This window comes from Colossoma macropomum, unplaced genomic scaffold, assembly GCF_904425465.1.
Source record: "Colossoma macropomum unplaced genomic scaffold, Colossoma_macropomum, whole genome shotgun sequence".
NCBI classification, from domain to species: Eukaryota; Metazoa; Chordata; class Actinopteri; order Characiformes; family Serrasalmidae; genus Colossoma; species Colossoma macropomum.
Window position 1 is genome coordinate 16,623,988 of NW_023494786.1, and position 19,983 is coordinate 16,643,970.

General features: G+C 39.2%; 1 protein-coding gene across 3 annotated transcripts in view; it reads right to left on the minus strand.

Annotated features, from left to right (window-relative positions):
- bcas3 (BCAS3 microtubule associated cell migration factor) overlaps positions 1–19,983 on the minus strand; it is a 296,779-nt gene that overhangs the window by 258,051 nt on the left and 18,745 nt on the right. For all 3 annotated transcript variants that reach the window (XM_036562324.1, XM_036562319.1, XM_036562331.1), the window contains exons 7-11: positions 18,364–18,436; positions 6,544–6,651; positions 6,321–6,397; positions 2,413–2,489; positions 1,732–1,815 (exon numbers count right to left, since the gene is read on the minus strand). In XM_036562324.1, coding sequence (XP_036418217.1) covers positions 1,732–1,815; positions 2,413–2,489; positions 6,321–6,397; positions 6,544–6,651; positions 18,364–18,436 — 419 coding nt within the window. The remainder of the gene's footprint in view (positions 1–1,731; positions 1,816–2,412; positions 2,490–6,320; positions 6,398–6,543; positions 6,652–18,363; positions 18,437–19,983) is intronic.

Here is a 19,983-nt window from a genome sequence, read left to right on the forward strand (position 1 = left end):
TCAGGGCTTTTTTAACCATGTTTTCCTCTCTGCTAACCTTTAGGGCACTCCTTTTGATGTATGCCGCCATTAGGGCTAATGGCGCTTCTCTCACGTAAGCCGTTAGAGCTCATTAGGGAGTGAGCAGGCCGGTGGGGGAATACAGATGTGGGCTTAATAAATCAATTAAGTTGCCAAGGGAGAGGAGCCTGAAACCATATGAGAAGTAAAGTACTAGGGCTGTGTCAGTCCAGGATTACGTCGTAGATGGTGTAAGGCAGATGCTGAACTGAATATTTTCTCCTATAAGCAAACATTATTGCAGTATAATTTCTGTGGGATCTCTATGGGATTGATTCTTTTACTATTTAAGTGCAATAAATGAACTATCTAAGCATGTATCAAGTTATTACAAGAACTGGCCAAGAGAAAAGTATTCTTGGTATATACCAGTGCTCTGGCAAACTCGATCCAAAAAAGTGCCGGAAAACATGCAGATCATGAAATATCTCATTTAATTTCAATTAATCTCAATTCGGTATTACTTCTCATTTTTATACATTAATCTAAATTTCACCGGAAAATAATTTTTCCTAAATTTTTATTACTTCATTCTCAAAAACATGTATGTTACGCTAAAAAATGGCTCATGCCTTAAACAGACTGAATGACAGAAAGAAACCCAAGGCCCAAGTGGTCTTAAATACGGACATGTTGAGAAAGTGTTACTCAACAATTGTTACACACACAAACATATAATACATCTAAGGACTACACATACTGATCAGAGATTAGAGATGCAGCAATTAAACCTTTTATGCCTTGATATCGATTCAGATATCTGAACATTACACACCAGTTCTCAGTACATAGGCTGGAATCAGTGTCAAGGAAGAAAAAGTTGGATTGCTTGAATTACTAGGGTTTTGCAGTAGCAGAGCTCAGAAAAATTAACGTACAGTAGAAACTAATGTACAGTAGTGTGCAAAAGCCAGAAACTCAATGCTCGGGATCTGAAAGAATGTATAAGTCAAGCAGTGATTACTAAGAAAAAGTGGTAAGAAAGGAGAATTTGTACATAAAACACTGTTAATGTCTTGAGACTAATGGACTGACCACCCCAGAGCCCAGACATTACTGATGCAGAAAAAACAATAAGACTGAACTTTGGAGGTGTGGAAAAATATCCCTGCAGATTTCTTTGAAAAACTGAAAGCAAGTCTCCTGAAAAGCATGGAGCTGTAATAAAGGCAGAAGATGGACAAACTAAATACTGAAAAAAAAATCATATTTATTAGTCACAGCTTCTGTGCAATTTCCTGTTAAAATCAGGTTTCGGGCTTTTTTTTCCTCCTGATGCTAAAAAATGAATAACTTGCACTTAATAGCCATTTTGATTGGAAATGAAATAAATGAAGAGTGGTCTGACTTTGGTACAGTACTGTACAAAAACTGTACTGTTACAATTTTATAACAATTGTGACTTAGAAACAGTATCAAATGTGGATCCATCACGTCTAATTAAGATCCGGTTCATTTAATAAGATTAGTATTTGTGCCAAAACCAATTCAGTATTTTGGAACAGCGCATCACAATTACAGGCATACGATTAAGATTAGAGACAGACAGACAGATAAAATATTTTATCATTCTGATAAAATAATTTGGTTCTCATATTTATAGCATTACAAGTATACATGTTTGCATGTGTCTGTGTGTTTTACATGGTGCAGTTAGGAACACGTACTTACTTTGGCAGCACTGATGACAGTGGCAGTGTAGGATTGGGCATTATCTCCACAGGCCCCGCCATGGGACTGATGACACCGGATCAGCTGTTTGCACACACACAAAACACACATACACACACACACACACACACACACACACAGAGCAGAGTCACATTATCATCCAGAACCTTTCAGCTCCCCCTGCTCATTAGCCCACTAAGGTCTGCCATGGTCTGCGCCATGATGTCTGCATGCACGAGGGGTGGGGGTGGGCCATTAGTCCATCTTGGCCCCTAACCCCTTCTGCATCTTACCTCCTCCAGGGTCTCTGTCCCATCCAACACTTGAGGAATATAAACTCACTATTGGCCAGAAACTCATTACCTTGCACTAGACACACTGTCCCATCTGTTCATTACTGAGAAACGTCTGACCTCAATCATAAGACAGCAAACAACGTTCCATTAAACAAATTGCAGTGAATCAAGGGCCTACTTTAAAAATACTGTACTACATTAAAACTGCACCCATATCCATTTGAATAAGATGCTTTTTATTTTAGTGGACTCTTCTGGCAGTGGTTTAAGCATTTTAAGAATGTACACGTAATTCTCTGAAATTTCACAAAAGGGCAAGAACACTGCTTTGTAAAGATGCTCTAGGAGTTGCATCCGGCAGACATGTTTCATTAATAATTCCTACCTTGTTCTCCGCATAGGCCAACCATCGACCTCCTAGAGCTATTGGGTTGAAGTTAGGGCCAGGACATGGGTAGCAGCCTGCCACAAAACAGAACATGTGCAAAAGCACCGCAACAGAATTAGTGGTGGAAGTATACAGTGCTCTGCAGACATGAGAGATCACCCTTCGTTTATATGCAAAAAATTTAAAAAAGTTCAAAAACTATTCAAACAGATCATAAAAACACACACACACACATACACACACAAAACTGCAGACCACCAAAACTATAACCATCAGATAAACAGTATGCAAAGAAGAAAATCAAGCTAAACTCTTTCCTCAGATCTGAAAATATCCACAGTTGTTTCAGTCATCCTTCCACTTTGAGAAGACTACTCAACACAATGGGTTAGAAGCTGTTCCTTGGAAAATTTGGAAATCAAACAAAGAAGCTGCAAATTTGCAAACAAATAAAAAGAAAATGGTCTGGTCCCAGAGCCCACACCTCAACATCACTGATTAATTGGATTGTAAGAACCAACTTCTAAGGCTGAACTCTACAGGTCTGGGACATATACCTGCAGATTTCTTTGAAAAATGCAAAGCAAGTCTTATTGGAGAAAAAAAAAAAGAAGCCGTAACAAAGGCAACGTGTGATACTATATCTAGTTGTTCCGTGCGCTTCTGTGTAAATACTGTTCAATAAAAAATTCTGCTCTTTTTCTGATGCTAAAAAATGAATAATGTCTACTAAATGGCTGTTCTGACTGGTAATTAAATTATGGTCTAATTAATTATGTTTATAACAAGTCTTTTTATGGGATGTTTTGCCCCCATACTTGTGTTTTACTTGCATTTGCCCCTGGTTATTTATGACACTGTACAGACAGCAAAAGAATAATTTGGAAACAACAGTTTGTAAATAACACATTACAACAGGTAGGACACGGGGCATGGTGCTACTATTCATAGATGGTCTGGAAAGTATCTTCCTGTATAGTATTTATTAGTTAGGTCTAAATGCAGAAGGAACAGAAACCCTCATACTGTCCTGAGGATACTTACAGCATCCAATTTGTGCAATATTTGGAGTGGGGGCTGTGGCATTTAGTGATTGTAGGATGGCTCCTGAGCTTATTAACTGGCAGACAGATTGACCCTTGAGAGTCATATAGGAAAAACTGGCGTCATAAGGCATTATGCAGCCAAGCCAAAAAAATTCTGCATGGACAGCTAGTATAAAACGTGTGTGCACAAACACACACACAGCATCAATAATTACAAGTAAAATCACACATGATGTATATGCTAAGAAACATGAGCACCCAAGTGGCAGACAATAGTAGTTTTAACCCTCTCACACATACATGCACACTCACTCAGAGCAGGGTCACGCGAGTGCATATCACACAGTGAGAAGTGTGCTGACAGTAATTTAGTGCTCAGAGCTCAGATAAAATGTATGCAGACAGTAATTTAGTGTGCGGAGCTGGGATCTGAAGCAGAGACGAACAGGACTTGAGGTAAGCCACAAGCACAGCAATGCAAATCCTTTTGTGCCTCTCCAAAGCGGAGGGGAGCCAATGCAGTGAGATAACATGTGTTTAACACATCCTGTGTGCAGGGACCACAGTATTTTCACCATTGTTCTTAGACCTCACATCCATCTCCAGAGTAAGAGGGGCCCTGGCTGAACCAAACACCACATAGCTAGGCAGATCAGCAAAGAAACAAACAGCTACATGCACTAGAGGTTTTATGAAAAGCGTATTAACAACTAACTTTAGTATGATGATGGCACAGATGTTCTGACTGGTCTAAAGCAGTGCTGCATAACATGTGGCCCACTAGGCAAAGCTGGCTTGTGAGGACATTTGATTTTGCCCACAGGAAAGTTTTCCTAACAGAACAAACATATTTTTAATACTGCACACAATACTGTGTAAAAGTAGTAAGCATCTGAAAGAATTCTTTTTAAAAAGCTATTTAGCTGGACTGGAGGCAGTATTCTAACACTAGAATAAATACAAATCACATCGAAACAATAAATATTGATTATGGCCGTCAATGTATTTATTAAACCATTTCCAAACTGCTCCTCCAGGCTTCCCAGCAATTTTTAGTAGTTATCATTCAATACCTACTTTAGTTAATTAATCCTCCATTCATTGAAAGTATGTGTGCCGCTGTTTAATTTTAAAGATTTTTTGTTTTCTGTTTAGAAAACAAGAAATTTTAACTGCATTCATGTTTATATGCATTTATTCTAATGTTATTTCCTGTTTTTACAAGCAAATGCACAAATATTGTTCACATAAGTAGTATACAATCTTTGTAGGTGCCTAAGACTTAAGACTTAGGACTGTCTAACACCCCTTTGGAATGATTTTGTTTTTTTATTAAAAAAATATAGTGTAATGTTACATATTTTTCAAAACCCAATTTGAAACTGCCTTCATTATTTGCATAGTGCTTTTGTGATAAAAATCTTACAATACACGGTATGACTGAATTTAAAATTTTCCTGCTCACAGAACACACAGACCAAAAGAAATGTAACATTTCATATGAGGGAATTTAATGGGTTAACATTCATTTTATTTTCAACAATATATGCCCTGTAAATCAAACAAGGTAACTATAAATATGTATGCATATATGGGGATGGTTTCCAAAAAAAACATTTTCATAATCGTAAAAGATGTAACCCTGATAGTAGGGAAACAAATTCTCGGCAGCTAAAATCATTTATGCTTCTTGAGTATTTAAAATTAGTTGTCAGCTCAGAAAATGACTTGCGGGTGTTAATTATGGCACTATGGACTTGTTTTGGTCATTTGACTTTAACCAGAAGAATAAATGCAAGATTGATTTTCCCATTTCTTTTTTTCTTCTTCTGTACAGAAAACATTCCGTATTTGTTGTTATAACTACGATACATATCATTTCATACAATTCCTGTATAGTTACTCCTGTAGCACACATTACAAAGCTGAGATGCGCCGACATTGGGCTATCATTTGAAATGGAGAAATAGCTGACACTCTGACAGAGAATATCTTTCCTGTTTAGTATCATGTCTTCTACTAATCACTTTCAAAAACAAACATGTCTGGTCCTGGATCTTTTTTTATGATTAAGAAGCTTTAAAAAAAAAAGAGATTAATGATGTAAGGGGTTATTGACCACGCTCATTTCCTGTGGTGCAGACATGGGACGGGGAAGGCAGACAGACAATGAGAGCCATTAAAACTACACTAATGGCAATTTACAACAGACGATTGCTTAAGTGGGAGCGAAGGCCTGTTTTCAGATTGTGACACGGGCCGTCTGTACTTCAGAGGACACAATGGCCTCACTGTAGGCTATGCTAAAAAAGAAGCCGAAGAGCATGAGGTGCTGGAAGAGCACAGACGCTTACTATGTGAGAATGAGAAAATGTGGAGCAAAGTCTAACAGCAGTGCTCTGACCAGAGGAGGAGAGGAAGTGGACCCTTTTTTGTGTGAGGGCAGAGCTGAGTGGCATCGTACATTTGTTTATTATTGTTTGGGCTATGTGATATGAGCATAACACAGTCTTGGGCAATGCAGAGTTCTGAAGCGTTGTAAAACAAAAGCTGTTCTCATAAACAAACAGGCCTGTCGGGTATGGAGGCTGGGATGGATCTTTGATATTGTATCGCAGTGCAGAGTGACAAAGGGAAAAGGTCTGCACTGCTGTGACTGCACGCATGGGGATAGGTTGTATAGTTAGCGTGATCTCTTAGCGTGATGGTTTTAATAAAGTCAATGTGTGCAAGGGATTAATCAAAACTTGGGTTCCTGCTTTGGGGAGCTACAGATGAAGACAAAAGAAGAGAAATGCTTAGCGTAAGGTGGGAAAATCAGAAGAGCAGTTAAGGAGTCCAAAAACCTGAAGTGCTTACTTGTGACAAAGAATTTTTTCATGAAAGTGCAGCTGTCGAAAGCAGCTATCTTCTCTTGAAGGCTGACGACAAGAATCCTGTTACAATCAAAGGACAGACACAAAGACAAAATGATAATTTAAGTGTATGCGACAACCTCAAAGGAATACTGAGCTGTATACTGCAAGTGTAAACAATTCTGAAACTCACACAGAACTTCATCATTATTGCTATTAACAAGTACCTTTTGTTGCAGTGTAGGTCATAAATGGGTGTTTTAAACTGAATGGACTTGACCATCTCTCCTGTCCTAAGAGAATACAGGTCCACACAGCAATATGGGGGGCTCGTCCTGCAAGAAACAGAGAGACACAAGCAAGAGTAACAAAGAAAGCACAAAGCTAATATATTTACATGTGTAGGTGTTACTGAAAGTCATATGAAACACATTTAAAGCATAAGACTGAACAGCATTCGTCTCTTGCCCATGTTTTTCATGCCAATGTTTTACTGAAGGGTGCTACTCTGTTTCCTTTAGATTTCATCCCAAAATATGACATTAGATGCTTTGTCAAGTAACACTTTAGCAGAAAAAGGAAAAAAGGAGGAACATGAAGCTGGTGGCTGCTGGCAGAGAGGAACTAAGACATTAATCCTCATCAAGTGTTCACCCACTCTGCTGGCAGACCAGGCTATGCCATGTCAGCCAGTCATTTCAGCAGGATTTTTCTGGTATGACACTGTGTTCACTTTGGATCCCCCCAATCTGCTGCTTTCTACAGGCTATTACTCACAAAGATTCTGCAGCATATATCACATCAACACTGCCTGACAACGTGACTGGACCAGAACACAAATCAGACACACGAAGAAAAGGTCACAACGGAACAAAGAGCAGATCTCACGGCAGAAGAATGAGGGAGCAGCTTTGCTGATCTGATTGAGTAGTCTCTGTAAATGAGGAAGATCAATGACCGGTGATTCAATGACAAAATAAGTGGCTCTGAATGCAACCACTAATGATTTTGCAGCGTCTGTCACTTAATTGAACCGTACGTCTGCCTCCTAACAAAGAGTGATTCGATCATGCATCATAGATTAAGCGGTGATATATGACTTAGTGATTACATGTGCAATCTATGGGTCGTATTTTATCACTGGCCCAGCTCCTAAGGAAACATAGCGTTAGTGAGAATGCTGTTAAGAATCAAGGCTGCTAAGTCCCACTGACCGATGTTCTCCCAATGTCAAAAAGGTTATAATATACGCCCCACTGCTAAATCTTTGCAAGTCTCCCCTTATTTTTACAGTGGAAAAGATCTGGATCTTCCATTCATAAATTGGACAGATGCATACAGTAGATGATTACAGTGTGGGTGAAGCACTAAGAAAATGACCCTTTTTCAAAATACGCACATATCAGTGCATCACAAAGCAGCCAAGACATCTTGAACCAGCCACAAATTGTCAGAAACATGGAAGCACTTACAGAATAAATGAAAAAAGATGGGGCACTCTTCACTATACTCTGCTTGATAACTCTTGATTCTCAGTGATGGAAAACCAGCAAGTTTTTAATATGTCATGGTGTCCACCAACAGTGAACGATCTCTGAGTGATGAAAGAAAACAGCATATTTTGTTTTCACTCAAAATAGATGTGTTTGACCCACATGTCCACACTGTGGAACTAGAGGGTGAATGATGTTACAGATTGCTATGTGTACTGGCTATCACACAATGACACAGCAATGGCTGCCAAGCAGCATGGATGCTTGGAGAGAAGCCTGGGTTCACCCTACATCCCTAAATGCTGATGGTACAGCTCAGGCTTTGCCAGATTTCTTGTCTATATGTCTATACACTGGAGGAATTTGGTTGGCCTCTATTGCCATGACCTGTTATGAGAAACTGGGACAGACCTTGAGTTCATTCTGAAGTCAATACACTCCGCTTACTGCATTTAAAGAGCAGGCCCAGCAGGAGACTTTGGCAGCAGGGTTAGCCAGGTCTGGATTATAGCATGCGTGTAAACAGCACAATTGTGCGAGCTGTGGCTACAGCCACAGACATGAACTAGGCCTAACACTAGAGCCTCTGCATCATCTAGCAGCCAGCTCTAGCACAGATGGTTTCACAGGTCACAGCCTAAACAGTCTGCTAAAATCTTGCGACTTGGAAGGCCTAAGAATTCACAGTAGAGTCAGAAAGCAAAATGTGTGTGTGTGTGTGGGTACGTGTATTGCAGGGCTGTATGTTAACTTTCTGAGCATATAGCACTGGTGCTAGGAAAGTTGCAAGTATTGTTGCACTGAAATAAATACTACTTTATACTGGTATGATGTTAAAAAAGACAAAGGCAGCATGTAAAAGATTTGAGTTCTAACATCAATTTTCTGAAAAATACAGAATTTATATTCTCCACAATAATTCAGATTCCCCACAAGGGGGCGCTTTAGCAGTGAAGTAGCATTTTGTCCATTATTAAAAGAGATGAAACCCATGTAGGAACCCAAAACAGAAGGATTTCACATATGGTTGCTGTCACAGATTAGATTTCTCACTGTTATTTAACATGCAAGTATTAAATTCTTCAGTTAATTCTAAAAAGGAATTGTGTCTAAAGCAATGGAAGTAACCACAGCAGGGGGTGCCTCAGCCTCCGAGTCAAATTGCACTTTTAGGTTGACATTTTTGGGCAAGCCAACAGTAAAAACCCAAATTGTGGCTGGCTTTACATTTTGCATTACAGCCCCAAACTAAACAACAATGCATTTTGTACATCATGAGGCACTTTGTTAAGACATATGGATTCATTATCGATTCCAAATGACCTGATGGACTACCATAAACACCAAAACTTGTGCTCTGTGCTGAAATTCTGTGAAGCCTATGCCGCAGTTTGCATGACTACGCTGAGGAGATTGGTCGTGAAGATGTTTGAGACTGCCTACATCATGTAGAGAGAACAGTTTACAAATTACATAATTGACTACAATTACCATGAGCCCTAGAACTTGGCTCTTAACATTTTTTTGTGTTTGCACAGGATGAATTTCTTCAAGCATGCTACTTACATATATGAATTATGAAAAGCAGAATATTGTTGCATTGTACAGCCCTGTCTGGCTGTCTGGTGCATATTGTTGTATTGCGTTTCATTCTCTCTGCTGGCACCAAAAGGCCCCTTGATGACAGTTTAAAAGAAAGAGGATCACGTTATGGGGACATATTTTTAAAACCCCAAAATTGTTTTCTATTTTTATTTTCTATATGTGGCTTTAGAGCTTAGATAAATTACTTATCAAAAGCAGAATTGGAATAAGTGGAAAAACCCCGTATAGATAGCAAAGTGTTTCGTAAACGGAGGGAGAGAGAAGACAGAGAAATGTGTGTGTACATTTCAGCAACCTCTTCATAGTGTGTTAAATGCATGACAGCATCTGGAAAAGTTACTCTCTCTATTCCTATCCCTGCTTTTCTGCTCTTGTCAGGCTTCAATGGCTTGATCATCAGGCGAGAGAAGAGACCAAGCAGCCATTATTATCACAGCAGAAAACACTCTAGATCCAGATAGTGAGATTAATAGAGGCATTTAACTTCTCAAACTTGTCTCATAGCCACTATTCATTGATTTCAGCATTATCTGGGTCAGATCAATCCAATTTAAAGCTTTTCAGAGCCAATTTGACACAAATGATATGCTCCCAGTTTGATTAATGGGACAGTGATAGCCATGAAAAAAAAAAAAAACATATTGGTCACTTCAATTACCTTTTGGGATGATAACTAATGGCCTGGTTCTAATGGAGGCAATGCACTGTCATCCATAATAGAATTTCCTCTCACTGAAAATCTAGAGCTCGATTTGAGAGTGACCGTAAATTTCAATTACCTTTATAAAATCATATCAGAGTTTGAGTACTGCACACATGTAGGTGATATTGAGCACCAATATATTGCCCTCATCTGTGATTTTTTGTGATCTCATTTTATCAATGTCAGATAGATGTTTTCTTCAACAAAGGGCAAGTTTAAAGATACATTTCATTAGTTTGAGACAAGGTCGCCAAAAAAGTCCTGCTATTATTTTACAGGCGTCCTCTGATATATACAATTTATTTTTCCTTTTGATTTCTACAACCAGTAATGTTCTACTTAGAACTGCAAAATTACAGAGAAACAAAGTGTGAGGAAACTATTTTTTAAACTTGGCCTATGGAAATAGTGGTGGCCTACAGTGGGGGGAGAAAAAAAAAAAAGGTCACCACTGCTATATTCTGCATTCTCCAGAAGGAGCGGCATAATTTTATAATGCTTCTATTATGGATTTACACAATCCCAAATCTCTTGGTAAATAATAGGGTACAATCTTACAAAATGGCCCAAGAGCACACCGGCAAAATCCATCTCCCTTCAGATTAGTAAGGTCATAAAGAAGGCTTACTCTGACTTTCCTTATTCAACCCAGCAACAGAACCAGATGGGAAGTCCGTATTCAACTGACCATTAATGATTTTTACAACTAGGGTTTCGCCATACTCTTAGTAAGACATTGGTTTACAAGAGTTATTATGGAACATGCTGCCCTTTTCATCACTCTTCATTTTCATGAACTCATTGGCATCTGTTATTCTAATTTACACAACTGCATGCGGTCACAGCTCTCCAACTGACCCTGTTTTAAGGTTTTAATTTATAGGTTTTATTAACCTGTGTGAAATTTGCAGGAAAAAAACACTTCTTAAGGTCCACAAAAGAGGAAGGTTGGAAATGAGAAAGGTTTTTAGCAAATAAAATCACTTACAAGAGATCGTCATCACATTCTGGCTGCCAATGAAGGAAAAGACAATTATAAGGTCTGGAAATGCAAAATACACAATTCTATACCCCAAAACACGTTTGTGCTGTATTATCTCTGTCCTAGTGTCACACTGTATTACATGTGTATATAATAGTACTAAACAACATTACAACATAAAAAAGGATATTTTGTAATATCTCATTAGAATAAACACAAATAAATATATACAGTAAAATATAATAAGATTTTTAGTTGTTGGTTTTAATAAACGTATTAATAATCTAAGCTATCTTGGGTAGAAGTAGAATACAGTTAGAAGAAAAAAGGTTTGGTTTCCAGAATTTCGGCACCTTTTTTATACAGAATTTGAAAATGCAAGCTGCCATTTCACAACATGTTAAAATGTCACAATGAATGGAGCAATAGAAATGTTCCAAAACTGCTTAAAGAAAACAACTGTTCCATTAACTTGGAACATTTTATTCTTCTACTGTTAAGTTACCATTTTGGAGGTACAAGCTTTTGTCATTACAGCGACAATTTGTTAAATTCCATTTGCAGCACACCTGATTTAATTTAATGAAGGACTGATTAGGTGAACTAGACACTGACAGTAATTATAAAATACTGGACTTCCTCAAGGAGAGGTTTGGAAATGGTTAATCTAACACACTGACACACTGTAATGTTCTAATGATAGTACTTTTTGAATATATGTCACACATATGTACATATATTTTAAAGGCTGTATTTTATATTGTGTATTTTGCTCTCTTTTCTTTTGGAGACATACATCAAACAGTTGATACTTGTACATGTACTTCTGAAAATACATAACTGATCTTACATCTGTACATAACTGTCCCTTGAGCCTATCTTACATTGATTCATAGGAGCTACTTCCAAGTAAAGTGAAGTAAAAACACAGATGAAAACAATTACTCTATTTTTGTAAGCAACAAGTGAGGTGGGTGGTAACAGACATTTTCTAAAAAGAAAAAAATCCTGTCAAAATTTTCACTGCACTCTCACTCCCCCTGCCTTTCTCGAGCCGAGCTTCAACACACAACAAACGCTGGCCACATCACAGGCTTCTTGGGGCCTGAGGGGGCCCTTTGATTCCGGCACGCCGCGGGCATTAGCGGGAAAGTAATTAGGGTAAAAAGTTCAACCGCAGCTCCATGTCTGCCAGAAATACATTTCCTCTCCTTTCACCGGGCTCTGCCATGGATTCGCATGCATATTGGAAACACATTGAATGAGTATCCTGTTGCTGAGGCACCATGTATTTCATACTGGTGTTTACAGTGTTTAATTACTTGAGGACCACTTATTTCTCTCACCTTTCTTTCACATTTAGCAGCTTACAACAAAGATATGAGCACATGCATCCTGAGTAAAAGTATGACCTGTTGAGACAGAGAGCTCTCACTTTTCATTCACCTCAGAGGTCACATACAGAAATCACATAAAAGAAAATCACAATGAATTAAATCTAGCACAACAAAGATAGTCCTGATTTAACACCTCCACATATCAAGGATATTACCAAGAGAATCTCTAAAAACACAGAGCTAAAAAATTGGCAATATATGCTACAATACTGTCTTCATAACCGCTGATAGTATGACGTTACATGTCTGTGTAACCTCCCGGCAATTACTCGGAAAGATAAGGAAAGGCACAGTAATGGAAAAACGCTTTTAAACAAGTGCCCTTAAAAAGAAAAGCACACTTCAAAGGCTTGTGCTTTCTCATCCTTACAGACTCGGAGTTATGTGGCCATCCAGTCAACATGAAGCAGCACACAATGATGATCTAACATATACTGTGCATCTGGCATGAACTTTCCAAATAACATCAACTCTGGAGGATCCCCCATGGGAAGCAACTGTGCTTATCTTCTGCCTGATGCTCAAAGAAAGGATTGTGCCTGCCATATTTATTAGTGGGTCATATTCGTGAACCTTATCTCAAATTACCTTCAAATTTGGAAGAAGAAGTACAATCATCTGGACAAACATCCAAAAGTCCACTCAGCAAACTAACACAAGTGGAACAAAGGGAAGAGCAAGGGAATATAGGAGTCCCACCTTTCATTTCATTCAAACTGCATCACTATCATCTTTATAATACTATAATCTTATAATGGCGAATGCTGCGAATGAAGCAAAATTCTGGTCATGCTTTTTACTAACTTAGTACTGCCATCTATAAAGCATGCCAGAGTAGGTTAATGGTCAAACCTAATCAAGTGATTTACACATATGACCACATTTATTTCATTTAGTCTGTGATAATGTGAAAAAAAAAAAAGTGATCCATAAAATATCTCTCACATTTCAGTTTTGTCTAAAGTTTAAGTGTCACAATTATGTGGCATTTGACCGAGCCACACTTTGTTGGGGTTTATCTGTATAAAATAGCAGTCAATTATAGCATTAAAAAACATTATTATTACTGTTATTACCATTATTAGGGTATTTTTATTGTTCCCAGTCACATGTCAAAAAAGCAGAAAGATAAAACAAAAACTGGGATAAAAACAGATTGAAAGTAGGGCTGGGCGATAAAACGATAATGATAATTATTGCGATATAACTTTTCCTCAATAGAGCGACCATTCTCACACTTCCACATTCAGCGAAAGCCTTGGTGCCGTTTTCTACTGTAAGGAAAGCAACACTACTCCGCTGTCGCCAAGAGAGGGCGCACTTCCGAGTTTTTTCTACATGATTAGAGAGGGAGGGGGCCACGAGTAAGATGAGTCTTTAGCAATGGCTGAAATGCAGAGTTATACATTCCCTGACTGAGTGGAGCGACCGGCGATCTGTTCTCCTGTGACTGAGTGTGAGTGACAAGGTCAGCGGTGTAACTATACTGTCCTACAGTGAACTCACCTCTTTCCTAACATCCTAACAACTTTGGCGGTGTTAAATTACAATCACAATCCTCACAACTAAAGCGCTGTTACAGCACTCAGACAGTCATATTTAAGTATTAGTGCATTCCCAAGCAACGAAAGTGAAAGAAAGAAGTGGGTTCATGTAAATTACAGCCCTGATTTAAACGAAAGTAAACTGAGGAAGCTGTGAGGCATTGGAGAGAGGGAGAGCGCTAGCTTTCCAGGCTAGCTGTTTTTAGCAGCTAGCTAACTTGAAGCAGTGCTCCGTCACTCACACAACACGGCGAATTGATGATACTGTAGATCAAACACGACACAAAAGCACCGCTTTCAGTTTAAGCGTACCTAAAAGGAGGACTCTGTTTGTCTGGTGTTGATATTTTGCAGTTCACCACTTAAACTACTACGATAGTATAGAGGAATCCAGTCGTCGCTAGCTGGTGTCTGAAAACTGTGATGTCATTTGTAACGGGGTAGCTGAGCGCTCGTCACCAGCTAAAAATAATCTGTTTTCTTTCTTAAATTATGACTATTACAAAATAGCCATGCTTTTCCATCTTACAGCAATTAACCCCCCAGGACCAAGCCTTCAAACTTGAAAGAAATAATGATTTGACATTTATCGTGGTATGTATCGATATCGAACAATATGAATTTTGTTTATCGTGATAACATTTTTGGCCATATCGCCCAGCTCTAATTGAAAGAAAAGAATTTCACATCTTTATTTTAATCCTTGAGTACATTTTCTCCCATAATAGAACTTTTTAAATTAACAACTAAAAAAGTCTTTTGAGGAAAAAAGAAAGCATTATTAATCTTACACATTCACTTTAAGACAACCTGTGACTTGAATGGTTGTCAGACCGTGTGATGTGGGTGTGATGTGACCACGGCTTCCAGTGAGGCCACGGTACTGGGTGCGATAGAGAGAGCACAACAGTTTCATGGAGTTTAAAAGCATCACTTCCCCAATCCTCTTAGTCCACTGTCTCGCAAATGCTCAGAGATTTATCATTTAATACACTTTAGAAGGGATACCTCACATCTAAGGTTTAAAACCGTGATGAAAATGCAATGAAAAGCACAGCTTACCATTACAATAGGCTTTAGCTAAGTCTCTTTAAAAATAGTCGTTGGGAGTGAGCTGGGCTCCCCGCCCCCAAGCTATTGTGTAATTAATAACCAAGCATTAGGTGCCAGCAGGACTTTACACGGATACAGCATCGAGTAAGGATAATTAGAGCCATCCTAAAAACACTTCTGATCCCTATGATAACACTGCATTGTGCGTTGTACTGTGGGATGTTTGAATAAAAGAAGTTTCTGAGAGGGGCCTCAGGCTCTGGAAACAGAAAGTGGGTGAAGTGCTGGAAGGCTACCAGTGTCCCAGAGCCAGGCACTGGGTGGTCACAAAGGAGCTGAAAAATCAGGACTCAAGGCCTGAGAGGAATGGACCATCAGCTGAACCTCCACGTGTCCCTGCCTCTGAAAGAAGCTCAGCTATAATCTCCGCAATGACAGAGGACTACATTACTGGAAAACCATGCCCACATCCTCTCTGAAGAAATCTGGAAAGTTCAGGGGAAAGGAGCAGTTTGGAGGGTGGGGGGGAGGCACTGTTTTCTGCCTGCCCAACAACTTAATTTCTCCACATGTCAAAGAACAAAAGTAGCCTTTCTGAGGGCTGAACTTTTGGCCCCTCGAACATGGCCTCTGCGACGCCCACAAACAGTTAAAAGCCCTGTTTCAATCCACATTCATGAGAGTGCTTTCTTAAAAATTTAGACACTTTAATACCTGCAGCATTACGTAAAACAAAAGAAAATAATCATAACGACACTGTGGAAACTGAAAGCCCCTCCAGACACAAGCAGGGGTCTATGAGGGACTTACTAGTGCATGCATTCCTTCGCAGGCCCCACTGGCCCACTGCTGTGCACCAGGCATGAAGTTTAGCTTATGTACTTTCCTGTCAGGAAAATCACTAGATCCATACATTGTTTGGACTTGAGGCGTAATCCTTTCCATTGATAAAATTATGTTGAGTGTGCCTGGCTGGAATTCTGCCGCAAAGGATTCGGCACACATGCTTTTTCCCTTTTCTGGTTTTCCTTTAATTTGCAAATCTTGTAATCTAAGCCTAAAGCTGACTGAACCAACTTCTAAACCAGCAAAGCTATATCAGCCAACTCCCCAATGTGTTTTCCATTTAAGTGTCAAGACAGCATCCACTCTCGTGGTTGACAAAAGCTGTTATTTCAAAATGATTATATACTAAAAATTGTGAGGACTTTGGTAAGATTATGAACTATTTCCTTTGAAGAGAAGCAACGCTGAAAAGCAGTAACAAAAAAACAAAAGTAAAAAGACAAAAAAAAAATGAATAAAAGAGGTAGCAGTAGAACTATTTATCAACTGTTTACTTCCAGTGGAACGTAGCAGCAGCCATGCTAACTCTGCCAGGGGGAAGAGGGTTATGATTTTCAACAAGATGCATGTTTTCAACATCAGCCTTAGCCTGTCTCACGGCAGACATGGAGCATTTGGCTGATTGAGTGCCTACAAAGCACTGCAGCCCTGCAACCATCATGACGGTGGTCCCAGTCAATGCCAGCTGAAGACAAACTTCCTTATTCCATTTCCTGAACAGGAAACATTGAGTTTAGGTTTGTCGTAGCGGAGAAGAGCATGTCATAAAAGGTGGCAGACATTGCCTAGGGCAGCAATATTGAGCCAAACTGCCCATGAGCCTTTCTGCTCTCTGCCAGCGGCACACGCCTGAAAGAATTCCCATCATTTAGAGCTGTGATTCTGAGGCAGGCTGAGCTTTCTGGAACGAGGTGGTCAGTCAGTCTGTAAGGTTTGGGCTGTCTCTCTATAGACCACTCCTATGGCCGATCAGCACAGTCAAGAACTCTTTGAAGCTGCTTGTTATGTTCACCAAATTACAGGTCTTCAAATGTGTTTAAGATCTGTACCTCATAATGTCTAAATGTCACACAGAATGAAGGCCATCACTTGGGCTCCTTCTGCATTTTAAAAAGGGGAAAATGTCATAAACTGGACAATGATGGAACATTCCATTAGACATTTGTAGTTAATCTTAGCAGTGGGCAACAACTTTAAAATGTCTCTCCACTCAGGTTTCACTAGAGGCTTATGTACATCAATTAAGTCCATAGAGGCATGGCATAGAAATGAGAAGTTACGATATTAAACCTTTCGTAAAATATAAATTAATAGTCTTTAATGGCTATTTGGAATTAGAATGGCTTTGACATTATTATTTCACATGATTTATATCAACATGAGAGTTGATAATTATTTGCTACAAAAATACACATACCTGACACATATGCACAGCCTCACGTTATATCTTACATTGTATGGTTTTTTGGATGGATTTTTTCAATTAGTTTGAATAAATAAAAAAGTCTAGGCCTGTTATATTGGTCAATAAGACCAGAATATCCATTTTTTCAGGCTTGAATGCTGCACAGATTGCCAGACTGCCTGTTAGTTGTGGTTGTGCTGTCATGTTCACAGCAAAGGTGTTCAGTTGTTTTTGACTGACCTGTCTCATGTATGGGCAGTTCACACGCTCTGTGTTATTACATGAAATTTATTCTCCTAAAACATAAAACATTCTTAATAATAGAGGCAGTAATTAAAACTGCATCTCTTGTGATTTGAAAATAACATTCTTTCAAACTGTGATTTCGATATAAATCAATTTATGATTTATTCCTGCACTGCAGAATACATTCAGCCACAAGAGCATTAATGAGGGCAGATACTGACGTTGGATGATTAGTTCTGGATCACAAACACCACTCCAACTCATCACAAATGTACTGGATGGTGCTCTATCACTCCAGAGAACAATTCCACCACTACACAGCCGAGCGATTGAGGGTCTCTATGCCCTTCTAGATGACACTTGGCATTGAGCATAAAGACTTTAGGCTCATGTGTGGCCACTCTAGAGCATCCCATTCTACTGGCGATGTTTTTCTGTGTATATTATACAAGCTGTTTATGTGTAATCAAACATCTGTGCACCTTAAAGTAGCTAATTTCACTAATTAGAAGAGGCATTTGGATGCTTTTGGACATATATATTGTGCTATCAGTGACTGAAATTTGTTTTAGTTATTTTCCACTGTAAGCAAAATTCTGTTTTCAATTACTTTTCAGTTAATTGAGCATTAAGCCCAATGTTTTATGGCTATACTGTGTGCGTGTGTGTGAAAATGCAGTAGGGCCCACAGAAATGAAGGCATCAGCATCACATGACATAGCAGAGCCGAGGTCCAGCTGTCTGAGGAAGTGATGTCATTGTTTTGCACTCACCCTGAGGATCCTGTGCTCTTGCACACACCGAGGAGGGGCCGCTTCTCCGCAAAGCTGTCAGTCTTGAGGGGACCTGCAGCCGGGGGGAACAGAGGGGGGAACATTAACTGCTGACCCACACAGAGAAGGACATTCATTAGCTGCATGCATGTGAGGCCTCTTGTCCGTCAGCCAGAGCCACCCACCAGACTTGATGACAAAAAACGACTACCGCAACAGGAAGCGTGTTGATTGCACTACAACAGATGCTCTGTAATCAAATTATGGTTTCAGAATTTCAGAGGAAATAAAATAAAGCGAGCGCTTCTTTCCTGTCAACTTATAGACTCATGTTAACTGACCACAAAATAATGCCAGGGCTTGCAGAGAGATACTTATGGGGACCAAATGAAATTAAAATACCAGTGTGGAAGACATTAAACACGGACAGAGAACAAAAACACCACTCGGTGCAATGTGTTGAATACAAACCCTCTCTGCAATGACTCTCGAAAAAGAGAGCCTTCAAAGCCTTAGGAGGGGCCTTCTGTCTGACTGGTTTTAATTTTGGGGGCTCAGAGAAATTGCAGTATGGTAAAAAGCCGGTGGGCATATTGTGGGCGGAGAAAACAAGTCGCATTACGTTTACAGATCCCATATTTACCTAATTCTTCTGATTTTAAAGAGAGGGGCACAACGTCCAATCATGTCCAGATTGGAGATGATGTTAGCTTTCGTAAGGCTGTAATTTGGGTAGCCATGCCATGACAGTAATCATCTGCAGGAAGGCAGAGTCTCTGTGGCATGCCGTGTGAGTGCAAATGTGCCGCTCTCAGACCCTTAACACTTGAAAGGGCCTCTGCTCTGTCTTCACTTCCCTATCATCAAACATTGCGACTGGTCACGATATGTAATTGCGATACAAATATGACCGATTCTAAAAGACAACAGATGCCTTTTATTTGAAAGTCACTGCCTCTCTCTGGCTGCAATTGTCTCTCTAGAAACAAATGGATTTGGATCTCAAAGGAGTGAATTTCTATTGCACTCTGAGCAAGAAAAATTATTTATTTCGATTTAAAAAGTATTTACTTTTAAAATTTGTAACTTTGTAAATTTATTTACACAACTGCACAAATGTTTATTTTTACAAATGTTCATATCATACTGTAATACACTGTAAATAACAGTTTTAGTCTTGCGTCTCCTCAAACGCTGCACAGTTTTTGTGTTATGATGGTTTTAGTAGCAGCACAACAAAATGTTCAATCATTTACTTTAATAAAATCAACATTAGACGTAAGGTTTTTCAAAGCAAAAGGAGTTTGCATCCCTCTTCCAAGACAGGTAAACAAAATAAACTGAGTTTTCTTTCCCTGCTTGAACACAAAACAAGCACAGGAGTTCACCATTTTTGCAATTTTCTGTTAAAGTTGTCCAGTTGTGTAACAGAAGACTATTAACATCAAGGAAATATAGAGGACAACTAAGTTTGCAGGATGAACGTCCCATGCAGATCAGTGTTCTTTTGGGCATGCGCATCAGTTGTGTGATTTGTTCAGACTGATGTCAGATAAAGACCACGTTAAAAGGCTAATGTGAACAAAATCAGATGATTTGGGCAGTAGATTGGATACAGGC